Source organism: Piliocolobus tephrosceles, chromosome 3, assembly GCF_002776525.5.
Source record: "Piliocolobus tephrosceles isolate RC106 chromosome 3, ASM277652v3, whole genome shotgun sequence".
In the NCBI taxonomy this organism is placed as follows: domain Eukaryota; kingdom Metazoa; phylum Chordata; class Mammalia; order Primates; family Cercopithecidae; genus Piliocolobus; species Piliocolobus tephrosceles.
The window spans coordinates 16,328,903-16,350,599 of record NC_045436.1 but is presented as its reverse complement, the minus strand read 5'-3'; the positions used below and the strand labels follow the sequence as shown (position 1 = coordinate 16,350,599).

Below are 21,697 nucleotides of genomic sequence, written 5' to 3'. Positions count from 1 at the left end.
TTCTGACATACTAAAGACCACTCAGGCTATGTGTATGTCCTGAACTGCAATTCTTGCTTCCCCCAAAAAACATTAAATTTAGAAATTCATCTCTTTATATTTTATGTTTACTTTGACACCATATACAAATTCCTAGGCCTCCTTCGTTGGAGATGAGCATCACCCTGAAGTTGGGATGTAGCCATCCCATCCATATATTCTCATTTTTACCACTTAAGAAAATATAACCATACATATATAATATATATCCATAAATATATAATTATTCTGTGTTGTAATACTTTTTTTTTTTTTTTGAGACAGAGTCTCACTCTGTTGCTTAGGCTGGAGCGCAGTAGTGCAATCTCAGGTCACTGCAACCTCCGCCTCCCAGGTTCAAGCAATTCTCCCTCAGCCTCCTGAGTAGCTGGGACCCCAGGCTTGCTTCACCACGCCTGGCTAATTTTTGTGTTTTTAATAGAGACGGAGTTTCACCATTTTGGCCAGGCCGGTCTCGAACTCCTGACTTCATATGATCCACCCTCGGCCTCCCAAAGTGCTAGGATTACAGGCATGAGCCACCGCGCCCTGCTGTATTGTAATACTTTAAGCCAGTGTTATCTCATGCAACAGGTACAATTTATTGTAATATTTTGTTTAACCCGTTACATCCAAAATATTTAAACATATATAAAAATTTTTAATGTAGGATTCACTATTTTTTTTTGAAAACTTCTTGTACTAAGTCCAGAAGTAAAAAAAAAATCCAGCTGATATATACTTACAGCACATCTCAATTCACATGCTAAAGTTAGAGTTCATAAAATTTAAGTTGGAAAAACAGATTCATATATCTGAGTTGTTGCAAACATACTTAAAAGTATTCCAACAATTGAATCGAGTATCGTTTTTGTTTTTAGTTTAATTGAAATTCAATTAACGATTCAGTTTTTCCGTCTCAACCACACTTCAAGTGCTGAGTAGCCACATATGGCTAGAGGATAGCCTAGTGGACAGTGCAGCTTAAGGAGGTAGACAAAGTACTTATCAGTCGGCATATTTCTTTTTCCTACTGAATTTATGTAATATTTAAATTGTTTTTATTTGTCATATCCTAGAACCCAAACGCACGGACGCAATGGATACCTTTGATTTTCTGTGTCGATGGCATTTTGCATTTTAAAAGATCATCTGGGTGGGGTGGTGCGCGCCTGTAACGGGAGGCTGAGGCAGGAGACTCGCTTGAACCGGAGAGGCGGAGGTTGCAGGTCGTGCCACTGCACTACACAGCACTCCATCCTGGGCGACAGAGCGAAACTCTGTCTCAAAAGAAAAAACAATTATTTATCACTAAATTTACTCACTATAAGAACTTGCAAAACAAAACCCTACTGCCTAAAATATATTTTAAAACGTATTTGTGTTTAAGCAGCGTATATCTTCTGATAAATAATGACGCGTGGTAACTAGTAAAGGCGCAGCTTTCGTATTAGCCACGCCCATCCCTCGCCCCGCCCTCCACAAGCACCTCCCCCCGCATGCACGCACGGACATACACTCGTACGCGGGCACACACACGTACACACGCGCGCGCCCGGGAACACATACATATAAGCAAGTGCGCACAAACGCCGGCAGCATGCAGGGGCGCACGCGCCTGCCAGGTCTCAGGAAATGCGCTTTCTACTCCCCGCGCCCGGTAGAGCTAATGCAGGGAAGTTTCTGGGAACAGTCGAGCAGCGTTTGTATTGGTGAGGTTCCGAGTCTCCTTTAAAATGATATGACTCCGCCCTTCTCCAAAACCGTTTGAGGAGAAATGGAAAAGGTTGGGCGTGGAGGTGAAAAGGAACCCTGTTGTCAGCTGGTCCGTACTCTACCTCAGGAGGCGGCCAACTCCGTGCGTCCAAGAATAAAAACATTTCCCTTGTAGGAACATGCAAGGGTTTAGAAACGCCCCCGCGTCCCCCCGCCCCCCGCGAGGCGTTTGTGAGGGAGACCTGTCACAGTTGAGAAGTCAGGATGGGCGTTTTCCTCCCAGGAGGTGCCCTATTAATTTGCTGCCTCGATAGTTGGTCAAGCCGGGATGTTAGCTGCGGAACCTCCAGGACCGAAGAGCGCCAATTCTCCTGAGTTCTCCTTGGTTTGGGTTTCCCACAAAAGCGCGGTCACACCAAAAGCTGTGTTTCCACAAATGCGAAACGGCCTCGAAACTTTTTTTTCCCCACACGCTCACTTCCCACACCACTCCCATCCCTTTATGTTTCGCCTCAGGAATCGAGTAACTTCTCTGAAAACCAATTCTACGAAATCCCAGCAGCTAAACACAGCACCACTTCCCTAGAGACAGAGAGAGAGGACACCACTGTAAACCCCAATCACACGCTCCTGTTTTCCCGGTACTGGAAAAAAAAAAAAAAAGTGGGTCGGTGGCCGCGCTATGCATGCTAGGATTAGTAGTTCCTCCATCCCGCAGGGCGCAGGGTCAGGGCGGAGCTCAGGTCGACTCCGTAGCAGACAACTACAATTCCCATGGGGCCACGAGTCTGAAAGAAAGGGGCGGGACGGGAGGGGGCGCGTCGCGCTTGCGCAGTCCCTGGGGCCGGAGGGAGGCGGAGGCGTAGCGGTCCAACTGCTGAAGTCCCCATGTGACAGTGAGCGGGGTCCCGGCTCCAGGAGACGCTCGAGTCTGCGTCCGGGCCCTCAGCACTGTCCACTGTTCCGGGGCCAGCAGAGACCAGCAGGCCCGGGACGGTTGGTGTTTGACCGTGCCGCTAACTTGGTGTACACAGTGAATTGCCGCTGCCGGAGCGGAGAGAGGCGGAGCGGCCAGGAGAGAGGGGATTTCTGTCAGCGCCGGCGCTCGGGAGCTCGGAGACATGAACGGCTTCACGCCTGACGAGATGAGCCGCGGCGGGGATGCGGCCGCCGCCGTGGCCGCCGTGGTCGCTGCCGCGGCCGCCGCCGCCTCGGCGGGGAACGGGACTGGCGCGGGCGCCGGGGCTGAGGTGCCGGGCACGGGGACGGTCTCAGTGGCTGGGCCCCCGGGGGCGGCCGGGCCGGGCCCAGGGCAACTGTGCTGCCTGCGGGAGGATGGTGAGCGGTGCGGCCGGGCGGCAGGCAACGCCAGCTTCAGCAAGAGGATCCAGAAGAGCATCTCCCAGAAGAAGGTGAAGATCGAGCTGGATAAGAGCGTAAGTAACCGCGGGATCGCCCTGCCCTCCTGTCCCCTGGTGGGGCCCCAGGAGTCGGGCAAAGGCACGGATTGTCGGCGGGGTCTCCCAGACCTGGCTGCAGTGCGGTCTCGTGGAGTCTGTGTTTGGAAGCAAATAACAAAGTGGCTGCAACTCCGACCGCCACCCCAACACACACACAACACGCACGCTGTCGTTCCCCTTTTCTTTCCCACCCTGCCCCCAGCCTCCCGCTGCCTGCGACTCTCCCGCGCACTGTCTTCCCTCTTCCTTCTCCTCTGCGACCAGGACACGAAACAAAGGGGACCGCCGGACCGAGGGCCCAGAGTAGTTTTCTTGCAGCCCGGCAGCTCTTCTGGAATGGAGGCGCCTTTGTTTTGCTGCCCAAGCTGGTGTTTGGCCCCAGGCGGTGCTAACTCCCCCGGTCTCGGGGAAAGTGGAGGACCTTCACGACCAAGGAAGATCCTGTTCCTTTCTGTGTTCCGTCTCCTCCGGAGCGGAGTGAGAGGGAAGCCGAGCTCACCCGCCGCCCGGCCGGGAGCCGGGGTTGTAAACGGCGTTTGCGCTGTCAGCTCCGAGGGCAGCTACTCCGATGGTGGGAGCACGTAGCCTCTGCGGTTTTGCCATCCCCTTGGCAGCCATCAGGATTTCTTTTTTCCTCCTTCTGCGCGTCTTTTCGTTTGACCATCTAACAGCCGTTGCTACTTTGGGGAGATCTGGCTAGCGGTAAATGAGTAACATGGTATCAAGAACCTACCACAAGTCCTGCATATTTTTATCTTGCGCTTGGCTTAGAAGTAAATGTAAAAACCTGTTAGCTCAGTCCGTATTTGTTTCAAATGTTAGTCTACAGTTCGCAGGAGTGTATGTAATTAAAGTTTTTGAAAAGTTTATTTGTGATACTTTTTTGACCGTTTCAACAGTTTTCAGTGTTATCCATGAGAAACTTTTCAGGTGAACTTACATAATTTCAGATTGCTTTGGGAAAATGTGTTATAAAATAAATACATTGATTTAATATTCAGAAAAGTTTATAACTGAAATTTAAATACAGTTATGAAGTCGATAGCTCATTTGTAAAAACGGATGGTTTTGTATCTGGAATATAATTTGGGTATTCAGTTGGAAAGACTGGAAAGCATACATTATGTTTCTAAAATATGCTCTTCTTTAAGTAGAGAAAGTACTGTCAAGTAGCAAAAGTGTGGGCAGCATCATCTTTCCCCTTATCAGTTAAAAATTCAACTTGAACTAATTCACGTCATCCTCACTGCTATTTATTTATTTATTTATTTATTTGAGACAAAGTCTCACTCTGTTGCCCAGGCTGGAGTGCAGTGGCGTGATCTCGGCTCACTGCAACCTCCACCTACCAGGTTCAAGTGATTCTCCTGCTGTAGCCTCCTGAGAGCTGGCATTACAGACTAGTGCCACCACGCCCGTCCAATTTTTTGTATTTTTAGTAGAGACGGGATTTCACCATTTTGGCCAGGCTTGTGTGGAACTCCTGAGCTCAAGAGGTGCTGGGATTACAGGCGTGAGCCACCGCGCCCGGCCCCTCACTGCAATTTGATGACAAAACCCAGAGGGTTGGAATTTCTCATTCTCCTCTCCCTCCCTCCCTTCACCCCTTCCCCAAATGGAACCAACCCCTCCTTCCCCATCCACCATCCTTTTAACAGTATTCCAGACATCTTATGTTTTAACAGGGTTTAGGATTTAAACGTATAAATATTTCATTGTCTTAACAATGGCCCATCTTGACTGTCTTTATTTTTACTAACTCACTGTGGCATATGTGTTTTACTAATACATAGACACATTTTACTGTAATCATTAGCAGTGTGTGAAACTTTTCTGTTTCAGGCAAGGCATCTTTACATATGTGATTATCATAAAAACTTAATTCAGAGTGTTCGAAACAGAAGAAAGAGAAAAGGGAGTGATGATGATGGAGGTGATTCACCTGTTCAAGATATTGATACCCCAGAGGTAGATGGAAGTTTTTTATGCTTAATATAAATCCTAAGTAGTGCATTCTGAAGCCTTTATAAAAATATATGAACAATCTTTTAAGTGTTTAAAACATTTGAGAAATCTGAAAATGAAAACAAAATTAAATATAGCCAGTTGTCATGCATTTACACAGTTTGAATTGTTACATTTTAAATTGACAATTTTTGCAGCTCTGTTGTCACATAACTTACTCTTTTTTTGACCTCAGTTTATATTATTAATCCCCAAAAGATTAAAGTGTTTAATAATTTATAGGTTTGATTATGTAAATTTTTTAAATAATTTTTTTATTTTGGAAGTAAATTTTTATTGTGCTGAAGTTAAAATGTTTGTTATTATACATATTGATGATAAATTTTCCACAAATTGTATGAACTAATTTATACATGTTAATTTTTTCTAGGTTGATTTATACCAATTACAAGTGAATACACTTAGGAGATACAAAAGACACTTCAAGCTACCAACCAGACCAGGACTTAATAAAGCACAGCTTGTTGAGGTATATATGATTTTTAAACTATTTGAACTATCTGCACAACCGAGAGGTTATTAAATGCTAATGAAAGTATTAATGTAGTATATGTAACAGTACATTTTAGTTAGAAAGAACAATGTTAAAAAATCTATTGTGGAAGAATCTAGTTGTCTAGAAATGTTTGTCTGCCACTTAGGAAATTCCTTTTTGTAATGATTACTCAGCAGATTGTGTACAGCACCTTCTGATACTGGCTTTCAAAACGTGTTGTTTGTTTTTTGAGACAAAGTCTCGCTCTGTCACCCAGGCTGGAGTGCAGTGGCACGATCTCGGCTCATTGCAACCTCTACCTCCCAGGTTCAAGCAATTCTCCAGCCTCAGCCTCCCAAGTAGCTGGGACTTCAGGTGTGCACCACCACACCAGGCTAATTTTTGTGTAATATTTTTAGTAGAGATGGGGTTTCACCATGTTGACCAGACTTGTCTCAAATTCCTGACTTCAAGTGATCCGCCCACCTCAGCCTACCAGAGTGCTGGGATCAGCACTGTGAGCCACCGTGCCTGGCCCTCAAAATGTTGAATGAGAGTTTTTTTAATCCTCACTTTAGAAATCTATTAGTTTTAAAACTCCATTTAACCAGTAAATGTTTGAGCATCTAATTGAGGCATAATAAAAATAATTAACAAGCTTTAATGTCCTTATTAAAATTTATATTTTAAAGTGGTGGAGTAGGCCTAAAAATCAGCCCCTAAACAGTATTTTTATAATTTGCTGACTTAACTATTTCAAAATTGGTCCTTGTTGATGTTAGTTTTATTAGAGACATCTATGTTTTCTTCACATCTAGAAGAGGCAAAAGCTTTTCTTTTACCCAATCTTTTACTTGTAGTTTGCTTTGATAGAGGACTTCTAGTCAGTCAGTGAGTTGTGAAAGTTAACGGAGTATGCATATATTCTCAGGATATAATAGAACCAAGAAGTCTGTGCATCTTATTAAGATGTTTATAGATTGATATATTTTAATCATACTTAAAAGTTTTGCTTGCAGCTACTCAGGAGGATTGATTAATCCTAGGAGTTTGAGTCACCATGGGCAACATAGCAGCACTCCATCTCTAAAAAAAGAAAATTTAGCCTACTAGACAAAATAGAAGTGTAGATATATAAATCAGTTTTCTCATATTCTTTGCATGGATTTACTAGTTACCCAACATTTTCTAAAATGTACATATTGAATAAAATGAAATATGAATAGAAGTTACATTTATTTGACAGAATGCTTTTTAACATTGTTAAAATCTAATACATTAACTATTTAGCTAGAATTTCTTATCCTTGGTTAGGCAACACAGATCTAATTAATTTTTCTTTAATTTTGATTTAAAAGATCAAGTTCCTTTGGGGTTGTACAATACATTATGTAACGTAAATATAGATCTTGCCCACCATGATGAAATATTTCAGTAGATACTAATGGAGTGAAGGCACCCCTGTTTTGGGACAGATGAGAACCAAAGAACTGATTATTTTAAATGTTATATTTAGGTATAAATTAAACCTGAAATTTTTGATAAACTGACCTTCTAAGAACAGTTATATTATTTCTAGAGCTATTTTCTTTTTTATACATAAGAGATAGCCATGAGTGTTATATTTTACTTAATCACAAATGCAGTTATTAACAGGTTAAGGAATGTGCAAATGTACAGATGTAGTACATATATTTTAAGACAGGGCTCCCCAACCCCAGGGCCATGGACTGGTACTGGTTGGAGGCCTGTTAGGAACAGGTCCACAGAGCAGGAGGTGAGCACCAGCTACCAAGAATTACTGCCTGAGCTCCGCCTCCTGTCAGATCAGCCATAGCATTAGATTCTTACAGGAGTCCAAAACTTCTTGTGAAGTGCACATGTGAGGGATCTAGGTTGTACACTTGTCATAAGAATCTAATGCCTGATGATCTGAGGTGGAACAATTTCATACCAAAACCAACTCCCCCACCCCCAATCTGTACAAAAATTGCCTTCCGTGAAATTGATCTCTGGTGCCAAAAAGGTTGGGGACCACTGTTTTAAGGGATTCCAGGGTTGTATGACTAAGTCTTAAGTCTCGTAATTATTGTGTGGATTAACTTTTTTCTTAAGAAATTTTATTTTCTGGAATCTAAATATGCATGTCAGCACCCCAGGTAAGTCTATTAATCTTCTATTCGTAATTGTAGTATGCATATTACATTAGCACAATGAAAAGGCAAGGAAGCAGGTAAACATCCTTCATTGAGCATCCCTCTTTCTCCTCTCATTTCCATTCATAATTTTTATTCAGAAAAATTTTCAAGGAACCTAACCAAAGAATGCTACCAAGATATGAATGAATGAATGAATGTAATTTGCAGCAAACAATTTATATGTTATTGTTGATTACTACCAAAAGTTTTCAACTTCATACTTCTTTTTCTATCAGTAGGGTCTAAACCATTACAGGTTTAATGATGCATGTGGTCTCTTACATCTGTTTTATCTCATTTAAAGTTTAAAAGTAAAAATGTGTATTCCCTACTCTAGATTCCAATTATAAAATTTATTATTTTTATCTTATTTATCTTTTTTGAGACAGAGTCTTGCTCTGTCACCCAGGCTGGAGTCCAGTAGCGTGATCTCAGCTCACTGCAACCTCCACCTTCTGGGTTCAAGCAATCCTCCTGTCTCAGCCTTCTGAATAGCTGGGATTACAGGTGTACACCACCACGCCTACCTAATTTTTGTATTTTTTTTTTGGTAGAGATGGGGTTTTGTCATGTTGCTCAGGCTGGTCTTGAACTCCTGGGCTCAAGTGATCCACCTACCTCGGCCTCCCAAAGTGCTGGGATTACAGGCATGAGCCACCACTCATGGCCCAATTATAAAATTTAAAATAAATAAAAGGAAAATATATTTTCTAATCAATGTATAGTAAATTGAGTGAACCAAAAGGTCCTTTGAAATCACATTATCTCTTGTTCATAAAATTTTATTCTTAAATGCTTTTTGTACTGTTGGTATTTTGTTAAATATAATTTTTAAAGGAAATAGCTCTTATCACATAGATTTTTTCTTTTGATGAAACCGTATTTTTTACCTAGTTTATGAAACCTGTTATATCTAAAATTTAATTTCCTTAATTTTTTTTTTCTTTATAGATAGTTGGTTGCCACTTTAGGTCTATTCCAGTGAATGAAAAAGACACCTTAACATATTTCATCTACTCAGTGAAGAATGACAAGAACAAATCAGATGTCAAGGTTGATAGTGGTGTTCACTAGGAGACGTGGAATTGAGACTAATAACTTGGATGATAACACTGTTTACTGTTTTTTCACATGTAGAAATGTTCTTTGTGTATTTTTTCTACAGAGGATTTTCTCTGATTTTATTTTCTTTGTTTCTGATTCTAATAATTAGTTGGAAACTCATGTAAAATGAGCTTTCCTAAATTAAAAACTATTTTAAATAAAGGTTATTACTATTATAGTTGCTTCAGTGTATTTATTTTGTGAAACTTGATTTTTCTTTTAAACTGACTTAGAGATCAGTATTGATATTTTAATGTAAAGTCCTTCATTTTATAACCCCCCCCCCTTTTTTTTTGTAAACTTCCAAGAAATTAACAGGGTAAGGAGAAGTAACAAATGTAGCACATTTGCATTCTCTGGGACAATCTGACTTGGAATTGAAGATATTTTAAATAGCATTTTTTTAAGTGCTTTATGATGCTAGCAAATTTGAAAAATAAGCTTCTTTTGGAATACAACTTCTTTCTTATTTCCTTTTTTGTTTTTTGTTTTTGTTTTTTTTTTTTTTTTTGGTTATTATTACTTGATGAAGCACTAGGAAGAACAAATGGTTTAATTTTTATACCCACCTCCTTCTAAAGACAACTTAATGTGCCAGTGAAGATAAACACAGTGCTGAAAGTTGAAATAAGAACATGAAATTAAATAGCTGTTTTTGAAAATTTTGTCTTTGGGAAAAGATATTTATGTGGCATGAATACAGAAAGTACCTCTGCTATGCCCCTTAATTTTTAGTGATGTCCTGTACTGTTTACATTGCAAATGGTAACTAGTAAGTTGGAGAGGTCTAGATATCTAACAAGATCATTTAAATTTTGGTTATATATGACTCTGACTTGATTTATCCATCTCCGTTTTATGTTTCATTCCCTGTCAGTTTTCTATCAAACATTCTAAACCTCTGCTTTTCCTAAGATTGTATTGTTTAGCTAAATCCTTATAATTACAAATCAAATTTATAGTTTGTAATGCTTCAGCAAACTGTTCTGAGATAAAGCTGCGGATTTTAGGCTGGAAATGGATGAGACCATTAATGTAGCCCATGATTTCTCAAAGTTGACATTTGGACTCAATAATTCCTTTTTGTGGGAGGCCGTTGAGTCTATTGGAGGATTAGCAACATCCCTAAGTCCACTCAGTAGGTGCCAGTAGCTCCTCCAAGGTGTGACAACCAAAAATTCCTCTAGACACTGCCAAACATCCTTTGATGGTCAAAATCACAGCTAGTTGAGAACCACTGATGCAACTAAAGTACTGCATCTAAAGTACTAGTTCATTAGTAGGTGACTGTGCATATTTTCAAGTGTTCTTAATGTATTGTCTGCTAGAAAATATAATGAACAATAAAGCAACTGGTCTTTGGTTTTGCTATGACCATTTAAGGATTTGCTTGTTACTTTATTAGCAAGCACAGGCTGTAATAATTGCTGTCATAGAAACTTCTCATTTCTGGAATTCTGGAAATCTGTGAGAAGACTTCTTATAAAAACATTTTGAGGCCGGGTACATTGGCTCACACCTGTAATCCTAGCACTTTAGGAGGTCAAGGTAGGCAGATCTCTTGAGCCCAGGCATTCAAGGCAAAATGGTGAACCCTATCTCTACAAAAAAATACAAAACTTAGCTAGGCCTGGTGGCGTGCATCTGTAGTCCCAGCTACTTGGGAGGCTGAGGTGGGAGAATCACTTGAGCCTGGGAGATGGGGCTGCAGTGAGCTATGATTGCAGCACTGCACTCCAGCCTGGGCGTTGGAGTGAGACCAAATCAAAAAAAAAAAAAAAACCAAAATGAAACCTATATTCTGTTCCTGTGAAAACCAAAAACTTGAAATTATTTGCTGACATAAAAGTATGAACATAACCTTTGGCAATGTTAATTTCATATAATTATTTGTATAATAAAATGTAGTTTTATAAAATATGAATGAAGAGTTCCGAATGGTAGTTATTCAATGAAATCAAATCCTTGTTAAAACAATTTAAAATACGAAAAATCGGATCTTGTAAGTTGAGAAGTAACTCAAGGAGCTGCAATGTAAAAGTCAGTTTTATATGAAAATTTCAGTTACCATTAGATTTTTTAAATGATGAGTTCATTAGAAACTATTTTTACTTATCCATATCTGAACAAAAAATAAGTGGAAATTCATTTCTATAAGGGTATAGGTTACTTTTGATGTTAGAGCATTAAGAGAAGAATCTAAATTTAAATGCCACAAGAAGTAGGAGGAAAAAGTATACTGAATGGATAGCAGGGGCTCAAAAAATAAGTTAGTTATTTGGTTACTAACTTCAAAAGAATAATTTTGGGAAAGGCCTAAACATGCCTGAAATTCAGTGTCTTTACAACAAATAAATTCTATATTTTTCTACATGAAGTCTTTTTAACTTAAGAAACAAAATATACAATCAATCATTTTAAAGTGTACAATACGGTGGTATTTAATGTATTTGCAATATTGTATAACCAGCAGCTCTAATTTCAAAACTTGTCACCCGACAAAAACAGCCATACATAGTCACTCCCCCTTCTTCCCTCTCCCTATTCCCTGGTAACCTCCATTCTGCTTTTTATCTCTGTGAATTTGCCTATTCTGGATATATTATAAGGGAATCATACAACGAAGTACTGCAAGTTGGATGAACCTTGAAAACATGCCAAAAAACATAATGCTAAAAAAGCATGTTTTCAAGGTTCATCCAAGTTACAGTACTTCCTTTTTTAGGCTGAATAATATTCCATTGTACCTATTGAACACAGTTTATTTATCCATTTATTTGTTGAGGAACATTGGGTTGCTACGTTTGGCTATTATGAATAATGCTGCTGTAAACATTTATGTATGAGTTTTTCTGTGGATATATGTTTTCATTTCTACCACCAATGTATAAAGACTCCTATTTCTTCAATTCACTAACACTTGTATTTCATTAAAAAAAAAAAAAATTAAAGCCATCCTACTGGGTGTGAAGTGGTATCTCATTGTGGATTTTATTTATATTTCCTTAATGATCAATTTTACTGAATATCTTTTCATGTGCTCTTGGCCACTTATATATCTTCTTTGGAGAAGTGTTTATTCAAGTCCGTTTTATTCTTTTTTGTTGTTGTTGTTGGGTTGTTTGATTTTGTTGTTGAAATGTAGGACTGTTTATTTATTGTGAGTATTAAACCATTCTAAGATACATGGTTTGCAAATATTTTCTCTCATTCCGTAAGTTGCCTTTTCACAGTTCTGATAATGTCCTTTGATGCACAAAAGTTTTAAATAATTACACAGTCCAATTTAGCTATTTTTTCCTTTGTTGCTCACATTTTTGGTGTCAAAAGAATCCATTGCCAAAACCAACATCATAAACATTAATGTGTATATTTTCTTCTAGGAGTTCTACAGTTTTAACTCCTAAATTTAAATTATTGAACTGTTGTGAATCAATTTTTACATGTGAATGAGGTAGGGGTCCAACTTCATTCTTTTGCATGTAGTTAGCCACTTGTCCCAGTATGATTTGTTGAAGAAACTGTTTTTTCCCAACTGAATAGTCTTCACACCTTTGTTGAAAATCAATTGGCCATAGATGTTTATTTCTGCACTCTCAGTTCTATTCCATGGTCTGTGTATTTATTCTTATGCCAGTACTATGCTCTTTTGACTACTGTAGCCTTGTAATAAGTTTTGAATTCAGTAAGTAGGAGTCCTACTTTGTTTTTCTTTATCAGTATTGTTTTGGTTATTCCAGGCCCCTTGCAGTTCCATATGAATTTGAGGATTGGTTTTTCCATTTTTTGCCCAAAAGACTATTAGAATTTTGATGGGGATTGCATTGACTCTATGGACCATTTTCAGATTGCCAGCTTAACAATATTAAGCATTCCAATCCATTATTATGGGATATCTTTCCATTTATTTAGGTCTTCTTTAATTTCTGTGGTGTTTTATAGTTTCCAGTGTACAAGTCTTTCACCTCTTGGTTAAATTTATGTTTAGATATTTTCTTCTTTTTGGCACTATTATAAATATAATTGTTTTCTTAAATTCTTTTTTGAGTCTTTCATTAGAGGTGTGTGCTGATGCTGCCACTGTGCTGAATTAATCAGTTCTAGTAATTTTTGTGTGTGTGGGTGGATTCCATGCGATTTTTCTATATATAGAATCACGTTATCTGCAAACAAAAATGGTTTTACTTCTTCCTTCCCAATTTGGATGCCTTTTTTTTCTTTTCCTTGCCAAATTGCCCTGGCTACGATTTCTAGTACAATGTTAAACTGTAGTGGTGGAAGCAGGAATTGTTGTCTTGTTCCTTTTCTTAGGAGGAAAACGTTTAGTCTTTGACCATTCAGTATGATGTTAGCTGTGAGTTTTCATAAATGTTCTTTGTCATGTTAAGGAAGCCCTCTTCTATTGCTAATTTGCTAAAATTTTTTTTATCATGAAAGGCTGTTAAATTTAGTCAAATACTTTTAGTATTGAGATGATTTTTTTTTTTCCTTAGTGTATATTACATTGACCTTCTTATGTTGAACCACCCTCACATTTCTGGGATAAATCCCACGTGGTCATAGTGCATAATTCTTTTAATGTGCTGTGTGATTTGGCTTGTTAGTATTTTGTTGAGGGTGTTTGCATCTATACTCATAAGGGATATTGCTCTATAGTTTTCTTATGGTATCTTTATCTGACTTTGGTATCAGGATAATACTGTCCTCATAGAAAGTATTAGGAAGTATTCTTTCCTCTTCTATTTTTGGAGTTTTTTGAGTAAGAATGATATTAATTCATCTTTACATGTTTGACAGAACTCTGGTCTAGGCTATTTCTTCGATGGAAGAGTTTTGACGGATTCAATCTTTTTACCTATATAGGTTTTTTCATTATATATAGGTCTGTTGAGACTTTGTGTTCTTTTAAGTTATTTTTGGTAAGTCATAGAATTTGTCTACTTCACCTAGATTATCTAATTTGTTGTCATACAAATTGTTCCTATACTTCTCTTATAATACTTTTAATTTCTGTAAGGTCAGCAGTAATATCCCTACCTTTATTTCTGATTCTACTTATTTATGTCTTCTCTCTTTTTTCTTAGTACTCTAGCTAAGGATTTATCAATTTTGTTGGTATTTTCTTTGGTTTCATGGATTATATTTTTTTCTCTTCTCTATTTCATTTTTCTCTTTTCGGATCTTCGTTATCTTCTGTTGGCTTTGGATTTAGTTTGCTCTTCTTTGTCTGTTTTCTTAATGTGTAAAGTTAAGTTGATTTGATATTTTTCTTTTTTAATGCAGGCATTTACAGCTGTAAATTTTTCTCTGAATACAGCTTTTCCTGCATCTTGTAAGTTTTGGAATGTTTGTTTTTGTTTTCAGTCATCTTAAATTATTATCTAATTTCTCTAGTGGTTTATTCTTTAAACCACTAAAGAAAATTCACAAATACCTGGAACTAAGCAATATACCCGTGAAGCAATATACTTTTTGTGAACAAGTATATTGCTTAGGTCCAGGTATTTGTGCATTTTCTAGTTTTCTTTCTGTATTGATTACTAGCCTCATTTTATTGTGGTTCAAAAAGATAGTTTGTATCACCTTAGTCTTTTTAAGCTTATAGATAATTGTTTTATGGAAGAACATATATTCTATCCTGAAGAATGTCCCACGTGTACTTGAGAAGACTGTATTCTACTATTGTTGAGTGGAATGTTCTGTATATGTCTATGGGGTCTAGTTAGTTTTATACTATTGTTCAAGCCTCCTAGTTCCTTATTGGTTTTCTTTCTACTTATCTATCAGTTGTGGAAAGTGAGGCATTAAGGTCTCCAACTATCACTGTAGAACTGTAGATTTCTCCCTTCAGTTTTCTAAAGTTTTGTTTTATATAATTTTTGGCTGCCATATGGTGTATATATGTTTATAATTGTTATATCTTTTTGGTAAACGGAAACTTTTAACAATATAAAATGTCCATCTTTGCTCTTGTAACATATTTTTACTTAACATCTAATTTGTCTGTTATTAGTATAGCCATCCCAGTTCCTTTTTGATTATAATTTCCACATATTTACATAACATTTCAATAGTAAAATTCAGATTATGATATCTAAGCAAGTGATGGTGGTTCAAGAATAAATTTTTGTCATGTTATTGTTTATTCATTTAGTAGAGTTATTTTTTAAATGTCAAGCAAGGTTTTGCTTATAAGCTAAAACAATGGATGCAGGAAAGCTAATATTCAGAGGAAAATTTGCTGTTTTTATACTTATATGTATATTTTTATGGGTGAATACTGCTTACTATATTTCCTTTGAGATTATTAATTCCTTGCATTTCTTTCTAGCTAAAAGCTGATGCTTGCTGTACAATTGAGTGTATTGTGTGTATCTTGTCCTAGTTGCATTAGTAGTCTACACAATCATAGAAGTCTCAAATAATAGTCATATTAATTGCTACCAGATTATTACATATATGAATATACATTTTATATGTAGTATATATGTATTTATGTGTATATACTTTAATGATATTAAATGTAGATATCAAGTCAGGTTTTTAAACATTAAACCCAATGGACTTATTTGACTTGTAAACCTCTGAAAATGTAGATCACATAAACTCTTGAAAATTTACTATGGCTTTTAAAGTTCTTAGAATATATCAGGTAAGTATATTCTACACATTTTTCTCTAGATATACCACCATACAAAGATGAACATTTTATGGTGATACCATTGCATAGAAGTAAATTTAGTATCAATTTACTTTAATTTTCTAATATCAGTTTCTCTTCAAATTTTTGAGAGAAGAGTTTAGGCTTAGACCATCAATGCAAGATTGATTTAGAAATACATGAATTTGATTTTTTTCATTTTGGGAAAATTATTTTGAAGCCTGTCGTGCTTTACTCATAGAGAGTTTTATATTTTACAAACACCTGCTATAAAATTTTACAAAAAAATGATTTATTATGGAAATAACTTATGTATACCTTTTGATAATTATAAGTACGTTAAAGTCACAAAATGATCTGTGAATGTTCCTATCTTGTCCTTTTTTTCCCCCAATAGTTGTTGCTCATTGTTTGGTTTCTCCATCTTCCTTCCAATTCTGTAATAATCCTTTAGGATCAGTACCTAATCCCAGCAAGCCAAAATATTCAACAAGTCTCTATGAATTACGATGAAGACAAGATGAATTTTAATCAAAAAGAGGTAAGCTATTTTATGTATTACTGTCAACTTTGTGCTCAGTAACGTGGGATTCACAGTAAGAACAATGATATAGAAAGTCAAAGATAAAAATATAGAAATACTTGTTCAGTAAGCTTTTAGCATATATGAGCTATCTGAAGTGTACAATTGTGTGTCCTATCCAAGGAAAAGTTTGCATTTCTGTAAAGGAAATAATAGATTAGGTAATGCTGTTAAACAACATAGTGGTTAAGACTCTAGATGCTAGTGTAAGACTGGCCATATTCAAAATCTGGCTCGATTGCTCATTGATAATGTAAACTTAGACAAACTACTTAATATCTTTAAACCTTAGCACATTTGTCCATAGAACAAGGATAATATCAGTACCTATCTCATTCAGTTGCTGCAAGATGGTGTTTAGAAGAATAATAAAATTTTAATAAAGTTTAGTTGTCTTATAACTAAAATCTATTGGAAAAACTCATGCCTGTAAACCTAGCACTTTGGGAGGCCAAGGCAGGCAGATCATTTGAGGCCAGGAGTTCAAGACAAGTCTGTCCAACATGGCAAAACCTCATTTCTACTAAAAGAATACAAAAATTAGCTGAGCATTGTGGCAGGTGCCTGTAGTCCCAGCTGCTCAGGAGGCTGAAGCACAAGTATCACTTGAACCTGGGAGGCAGAGGTTGTAGTGAGTCAAGATCATGCCACTGTACTCTGGCCGGGGTGACAGAGTGAGACTCAGTCTCAAAAAAAAAAAAAAAAAAAAAAAAATCTATTGTTTTAAAAAATATATTGACCAAGTCAGAGAAATAGTTGTATAAGGTAAGTTGTGTGAATGTATGTTTTTACATTTATTTGGTAATATAAAGAAGGCTGTGTACTTGTATAATGCATTTATTTCTAAAAGAAATAACTGAATTTCATATTTTCAGAAAGGAGACATTATGATGAATAATTTATAAAATTTTATTTATTAAATATTTATATTTTTTAGATACAATTTTTCTTACCAGGCTTTGATTGCAGTAATAAGGGAACACTTATTAAAAAGCCATTGTTGTCTCACATATGTCCTTATGCTGATGTATCATTTGTAAATGGAGACACTGGATCTTTAATGCTTTTTTCCCCATCAAGAAGAGTTCCTACCAAGTAGAAAATAAAACTGGTTTGCTGATAGTTTTTTTTATTTACCTATTCTATGCACTGTTCCCGAATGGATATGAAACTTTCATTATTGAGTTAGTCTGATTTCATGACCAGTCGATTCAGTGAAGAAAGGCCAATCAAATCACATGCTATGTCGATAAAACAACTAATACTATCTACCTACCTATCTATATTATTTTACAGTTTCACTTCATGTATTTTATAGGAGGTCACACTATTCGAAAACATGTTCTGACTTTTGTTTATATAGCCTTTCTTTTTTTTTTTTTTTTTTTTTTTTCCCGAGACGGAGTCTCACTTTGTGGCCCAGGCTGGAGTGCAGTGGCAAGATCTTGGCTCACTGCAAGCTCCGCCTCCCGGGTTCACACCATTCTCCTGCCTAAGCCTCCCAAGTAGCTGGAACTACAGGCGCCTGCCACCAGGCCCAGCTAATTTTTTTTTTTTTTTTTTTTTTTGGTATTTTTAGTAGAAACGGGGTTTCACCATGATAGCCAGGATGGTCTCGATCTCCTGACCTCGTGATCCACCCGCCTCGGCCTCCCAAAGTGCTGGGATTACAGATGTGAGCTACCGCACTCGGCTGTGTTTATATACACTTTGACACTGAATTGTGACTACCTCAAAATTTTTTGGTCCAGCCCAGTAACACTTGTTTAACACAGATTAGATACCAGACACTGTTCTGGGTTTGGTCTTCCAGCCCAGTAACACTATTAAACACAGATTAGATTTCAGATAGTGTTCTGGGTGTGGTCTTCAGAAACAGATCAGGGACTTGCAAGGATGTATTTTAATGACATAATGTCACTTTTATTCACAAAATTATATCTCCCAGATTGCCTGTGTGGTATGGTGTTTCTCAAACTTTTCCCCACAATACTTTGTATGGCGCCCTATACTTCTCAGTAGCAGGCTTCATATTTATAAATATTTGTTTATAACAATCACACCTTTGTTAGAGCACAAGTTCCAAGAGGATAAGTCCATTTTATTCATTACTATATCCCAGATTTTAATAATGTCTGGCACTTAGCAGGCATTGAATACATTTTTATAACATGAAAGACTTTCTGACATTACCTCTGATGGCCAATATAAGTCACATACCTCTTAAGATATGGGACCATAATCCAAAGCTGTCTCCTCTAACAATCAGAAAATACCTTTGAATTTGCCAGTTTTATTTACTTTTAAAATTTATGAGACTTTTAAATTCTCATCCATTATGTTTATTTTAATGTGTGTTTTGTTATTCTCAAGCAAAAATGGATACTTTAGGAAATGTATCATGGTTTTAAGGATACATCTGTGTGTGACATATGGGCTTTGGAATTGGAACTCTTTTGAAAATCTGCCTTGATTTTTAGCAAATATCTTAAACTTGAGTTAGCAGCTGAAAAATGGGGCTGAGAATAATTACCTTAAAGGCTTTTGTTGTCATTTTTTAAGAGAGTAAAATGAAATTTGCTTAAAGTTCTTGGTTTTTGTTTATTTGTTTGTTTGAGACAGAGTCTCACTCTGTGGTTCCATGGTGGAGTTCAGTGGCATCATCTTAGCTCACTGCAGCCTTGAATTTCTGGGCTCGAGTGATCCTCCCACCTCAGCCTCCCAAATAGCTGGGACTATAGGTGCATGCTGCCATGCTCAGCTAATTTTTAAATTTTTTTGCAAAGACAGGATCTCATTATGTTGCCCAGGCTGGTCTCAAACTCCTGGGCTCAAGTGATCTTCCCACTTTGGCCTCCTAAAATGCTAGGATTACAGGCATTGGCCACCAGTCCCAGCCTGAAATGTACTTAAAGTTATTAGCATACATAATATTCGCTCAAATATTGTTCGCTTTTTCCTTTCCTTCCCTTTTCCTTTTCCTTTTTTTTTTTTTTTTTTTTTTTTTCTGAGACAGGGTCTTGCTCTGTCATCCAGGCTAGAGTGCAGTAGTGCAATCATAGCTCACTGCAGACTCGAACTCCTAAATTCAAATGACCCTCTTGAGTAACTACAACTACAGGTGTGGGCACCCACAACCTGCTAATTTTTAAATTTTTTTGTAAAGAGGGGGTCTCGCTATATTGCCCAGGCTGGTCTCTTTTTCCTTCTTACTAGAAAATTTTTACCTCCCTTCCAAGAATCTCAACTTATACTTGGTTCTTTCAATGCATGGTTAGTAACTGTCAACTAAGGACTGAAAGTATTTTCTATCCTTGAGCCGTACCTATGGCTCTTCACCTGGGGGGCAGAACTCTTTAACTGAGTATAATGAACACCTCATAGATTACATTTCTAGGCAAAATTTTTAACCAATGCCAACAATGTCCACAGAGAAAAATTAGACTGCATTAACTTTTATTACTACTTGTTTAACACAGATTTACTTGTCTTAGACAAGTAAGAATTTATAGAATCTATGCTTTATTGCACTATATAGAAACTAAAAATGCAGTTATACTGATGTAGTGCAGTTTGTGGGAAATCAGGGATGGTGTTCTCCAGAATACATGAAGATTCTCAGTGAATGTTGCAAGGAATCACGAAAGAGATCTTTGGTCCAAAGAAGACGTCTCTGAAAGAAAGTAGAGCATCAATTAAATTCACCTTAAGGCTAAGATACTAGTCAGTCTTTTCTAGGTTAAAAATAGACAGTGATTTCCAGGATTTCAGTTATGATTATTCTTTTTAGGTGACTAAAATGTAAAGAGATGTGTGGGAGGACTTGCCACAGAAGCAACAAAGACCAAGAAAGTTATTGATTTGTCTACTTTCCCCCCATTTGCCATTGATATCATGCTATCGTTTATCTATGAAGAAAAAGAAATATTAGGTAATTTCAAAACTTTATGGCCATGTATACAATTTCATGTCTCTTATATGGGGATAGGCCATGAAGTTTAAATCTGCAGTTAGGAAACAGAAGATTCAACATTTCTTGTTTATTAAATAAATTTCTAGGTTTTGTGGGGAAAGGAGAAATGTTACAAAGCTACTCAACTTTCCCTGGCTGAAAAGATCACATAAAGTAATATATAAAAATGCATGGAATAATACAAAATTATATACAGATGTAAGGTGATATTACAATTATGGCTTATTAGAAATATACTTAGTATTTCTCTTTGATTTTCCCAAAATCAAGTACATCCACACTGCTGTTCTCATCCATTAACAGAGATAATCACAAAATTATATCATAATATAAATGTAAGTCCGTTTCAGTAAACTGTTTTCAAGTCATACAAAAAAAGCAAACATGGCATTTTAATATTATTTGGCATTTCATTTATGTAGTACAGGAAAAATTGTCACTTCATGAGATTAATTAACTCAAGTTATTGGCATCATTGTTTAGTGCAGTGATTCTTAAACTTTACTATGCATTAGAACCACCTGGCAGGTTTGTTAAAGCATAATTGCTGGGTCCCAGCCCAGTGCAGTGGCTCATACCTATAATCCCAGCACTTTGAGAGGCTGAGTCCGGCGGATCATGAGGTCAGGAGATCGAGACCATCCTGACTAACACAGTGAAACCCCATCTCTACTGAAAAAATACAAAAAAAAAAAAAAAAAATTATCTGGGCGTGGTGGCAGGCGCCTGTAGTCCCAGCTACTCGGGAGGCTGAGGCAGGAGAATGGCGTGAACCCGGGAGGCAGACCTTGCAGTGAGTCAAGATTGCGCCACTGTACTCCAACCTGAGCAATAGAATGAGACTCCATCTCAAAAAAAAAAAAACCATAATTGCTGGGTCCTACCTCCAGAGTTTCTGATTTACTAGGTCTGGGGTGGAGTCCAAGGATGGATATGCAATTTTAAAAACTCAGGTGATGCTGAAGTTGCTGTTCTGGGAACCACACTTTGAGAACCAGCTGGCTTGGTAGATGAAAAATCAGTTCTGAATCAGAACACGTGAGTTGTAATCTCAGTGTTGATATTAACTAGTTATGTGGGATAGTACTGGTCATTTCAACTCTCTGCACCTTTCCTTGGTAAGATGGTTATATCTACCTTTTCTATTTCACAGATTTCTTAGAAGGATGAAAATATGATGACATCTGTTGAAAGTAATTTGAAAAAGCTAATTTCAGTATGAAATATCCAAGATCATGGGATTTGAAAGATTCCTCAATAACCAGGGAGAAATGATTTTAAAATCAAGAACTAAAAATATTTATTAATTTGTCTACCATCATTTTACACCTTTTTTTTTTTTTTTTTTTTTTTTGAGGTTAAGTCTTGCTTTGTCGCCCAGGCTGGAGTGCAATGGCATGATCTAGGCTCACTGCAACCTCCTCCTCCTGAGTTCAAGTGATTCTCCTGTCTCAGCCTACCAAGTAGCTGGGATTACAGGTGTG

At 37.3% G+C, this 21,697-nt stretch overlaps 2 protein-coding genes across 3 annotated transcripts in view; one reads left to right on the top strand and one right to left on the bottom strand.

Annotated features, from left to right (window-relative positions):
- Nucleotides 1–2,502: 2,502 nt before the first annotated feature.
- SAP30 (Sin3A associated protein 30) lies at nucleotides 2,503–9,174 on the top strand. The gene is made up of 4 exons (XM_023229139.2): nucleotides 2,503–3,170; nucleotides 5,037–5,162; nucleotides 5,590–5,688; nucleotides 8,844–9,174. The coding sequence occupies exons 1-4, from the start codon at nucleotides 2,856–2,858 to the stop codon at nucleotides 8,964–8,966; spliced, it is 663 nt and encodes a 220-aa protein (XP_023084907.1). The 5' UTR covers nucleotides 2,503–2,855; the 3' UTR covers nucleotides 8,967–9,174.
- A 6,987-nt stretch (nucleotides 9,175–16,161) lies between these two features.
- SCRG1 (stimulator of chondrogenesis 1) overlaps nucleotides 16,162–21,697 on the bottom strand; it is a 134,387-nt gene continuing 128,851 nt past the window's right edge. Inside the window, exon 4 of one of the 2 annotated variants that reach the window (XM_023226734.2) lies at nucleotides 16,162–19,913. In XM_023226734.2, the coding sequence (XP_023082502.1) occupies nucleotides 19,859–19,913 (55 nt within the window). In that variant the 3' untranslated portion in view covers nucleotides 16,162–19,858. The remainder of the gene's footprint in view (nucleotides 19,914–21,697) is intronic. The other variant, XM_023226726.2, reaches the window with a different exon arrangement.

Coding starts and splice junctions, on each gene's coding strand:
- SAP30 (XM_023229139.2), top strand. CDS start 2,856: ATGAACGGCTTCACGCCTGACGAGATGAGCCGCGGCGGGGATGCGGCC. Junction 3,171..5,036: donor AGATCGAGCTGGATAAGAGC/GTAAGTAACCGC, acceptor TTTCTGTTTCAG/GCAAGGCATCTTTACATATG. Junction 5,163..5,589: donor AAGATATTGATACCCCAGAG/GTAGATGGAAGT, acceptor AATTTTTTCTAG/GTTGATTTATACCAATTACA.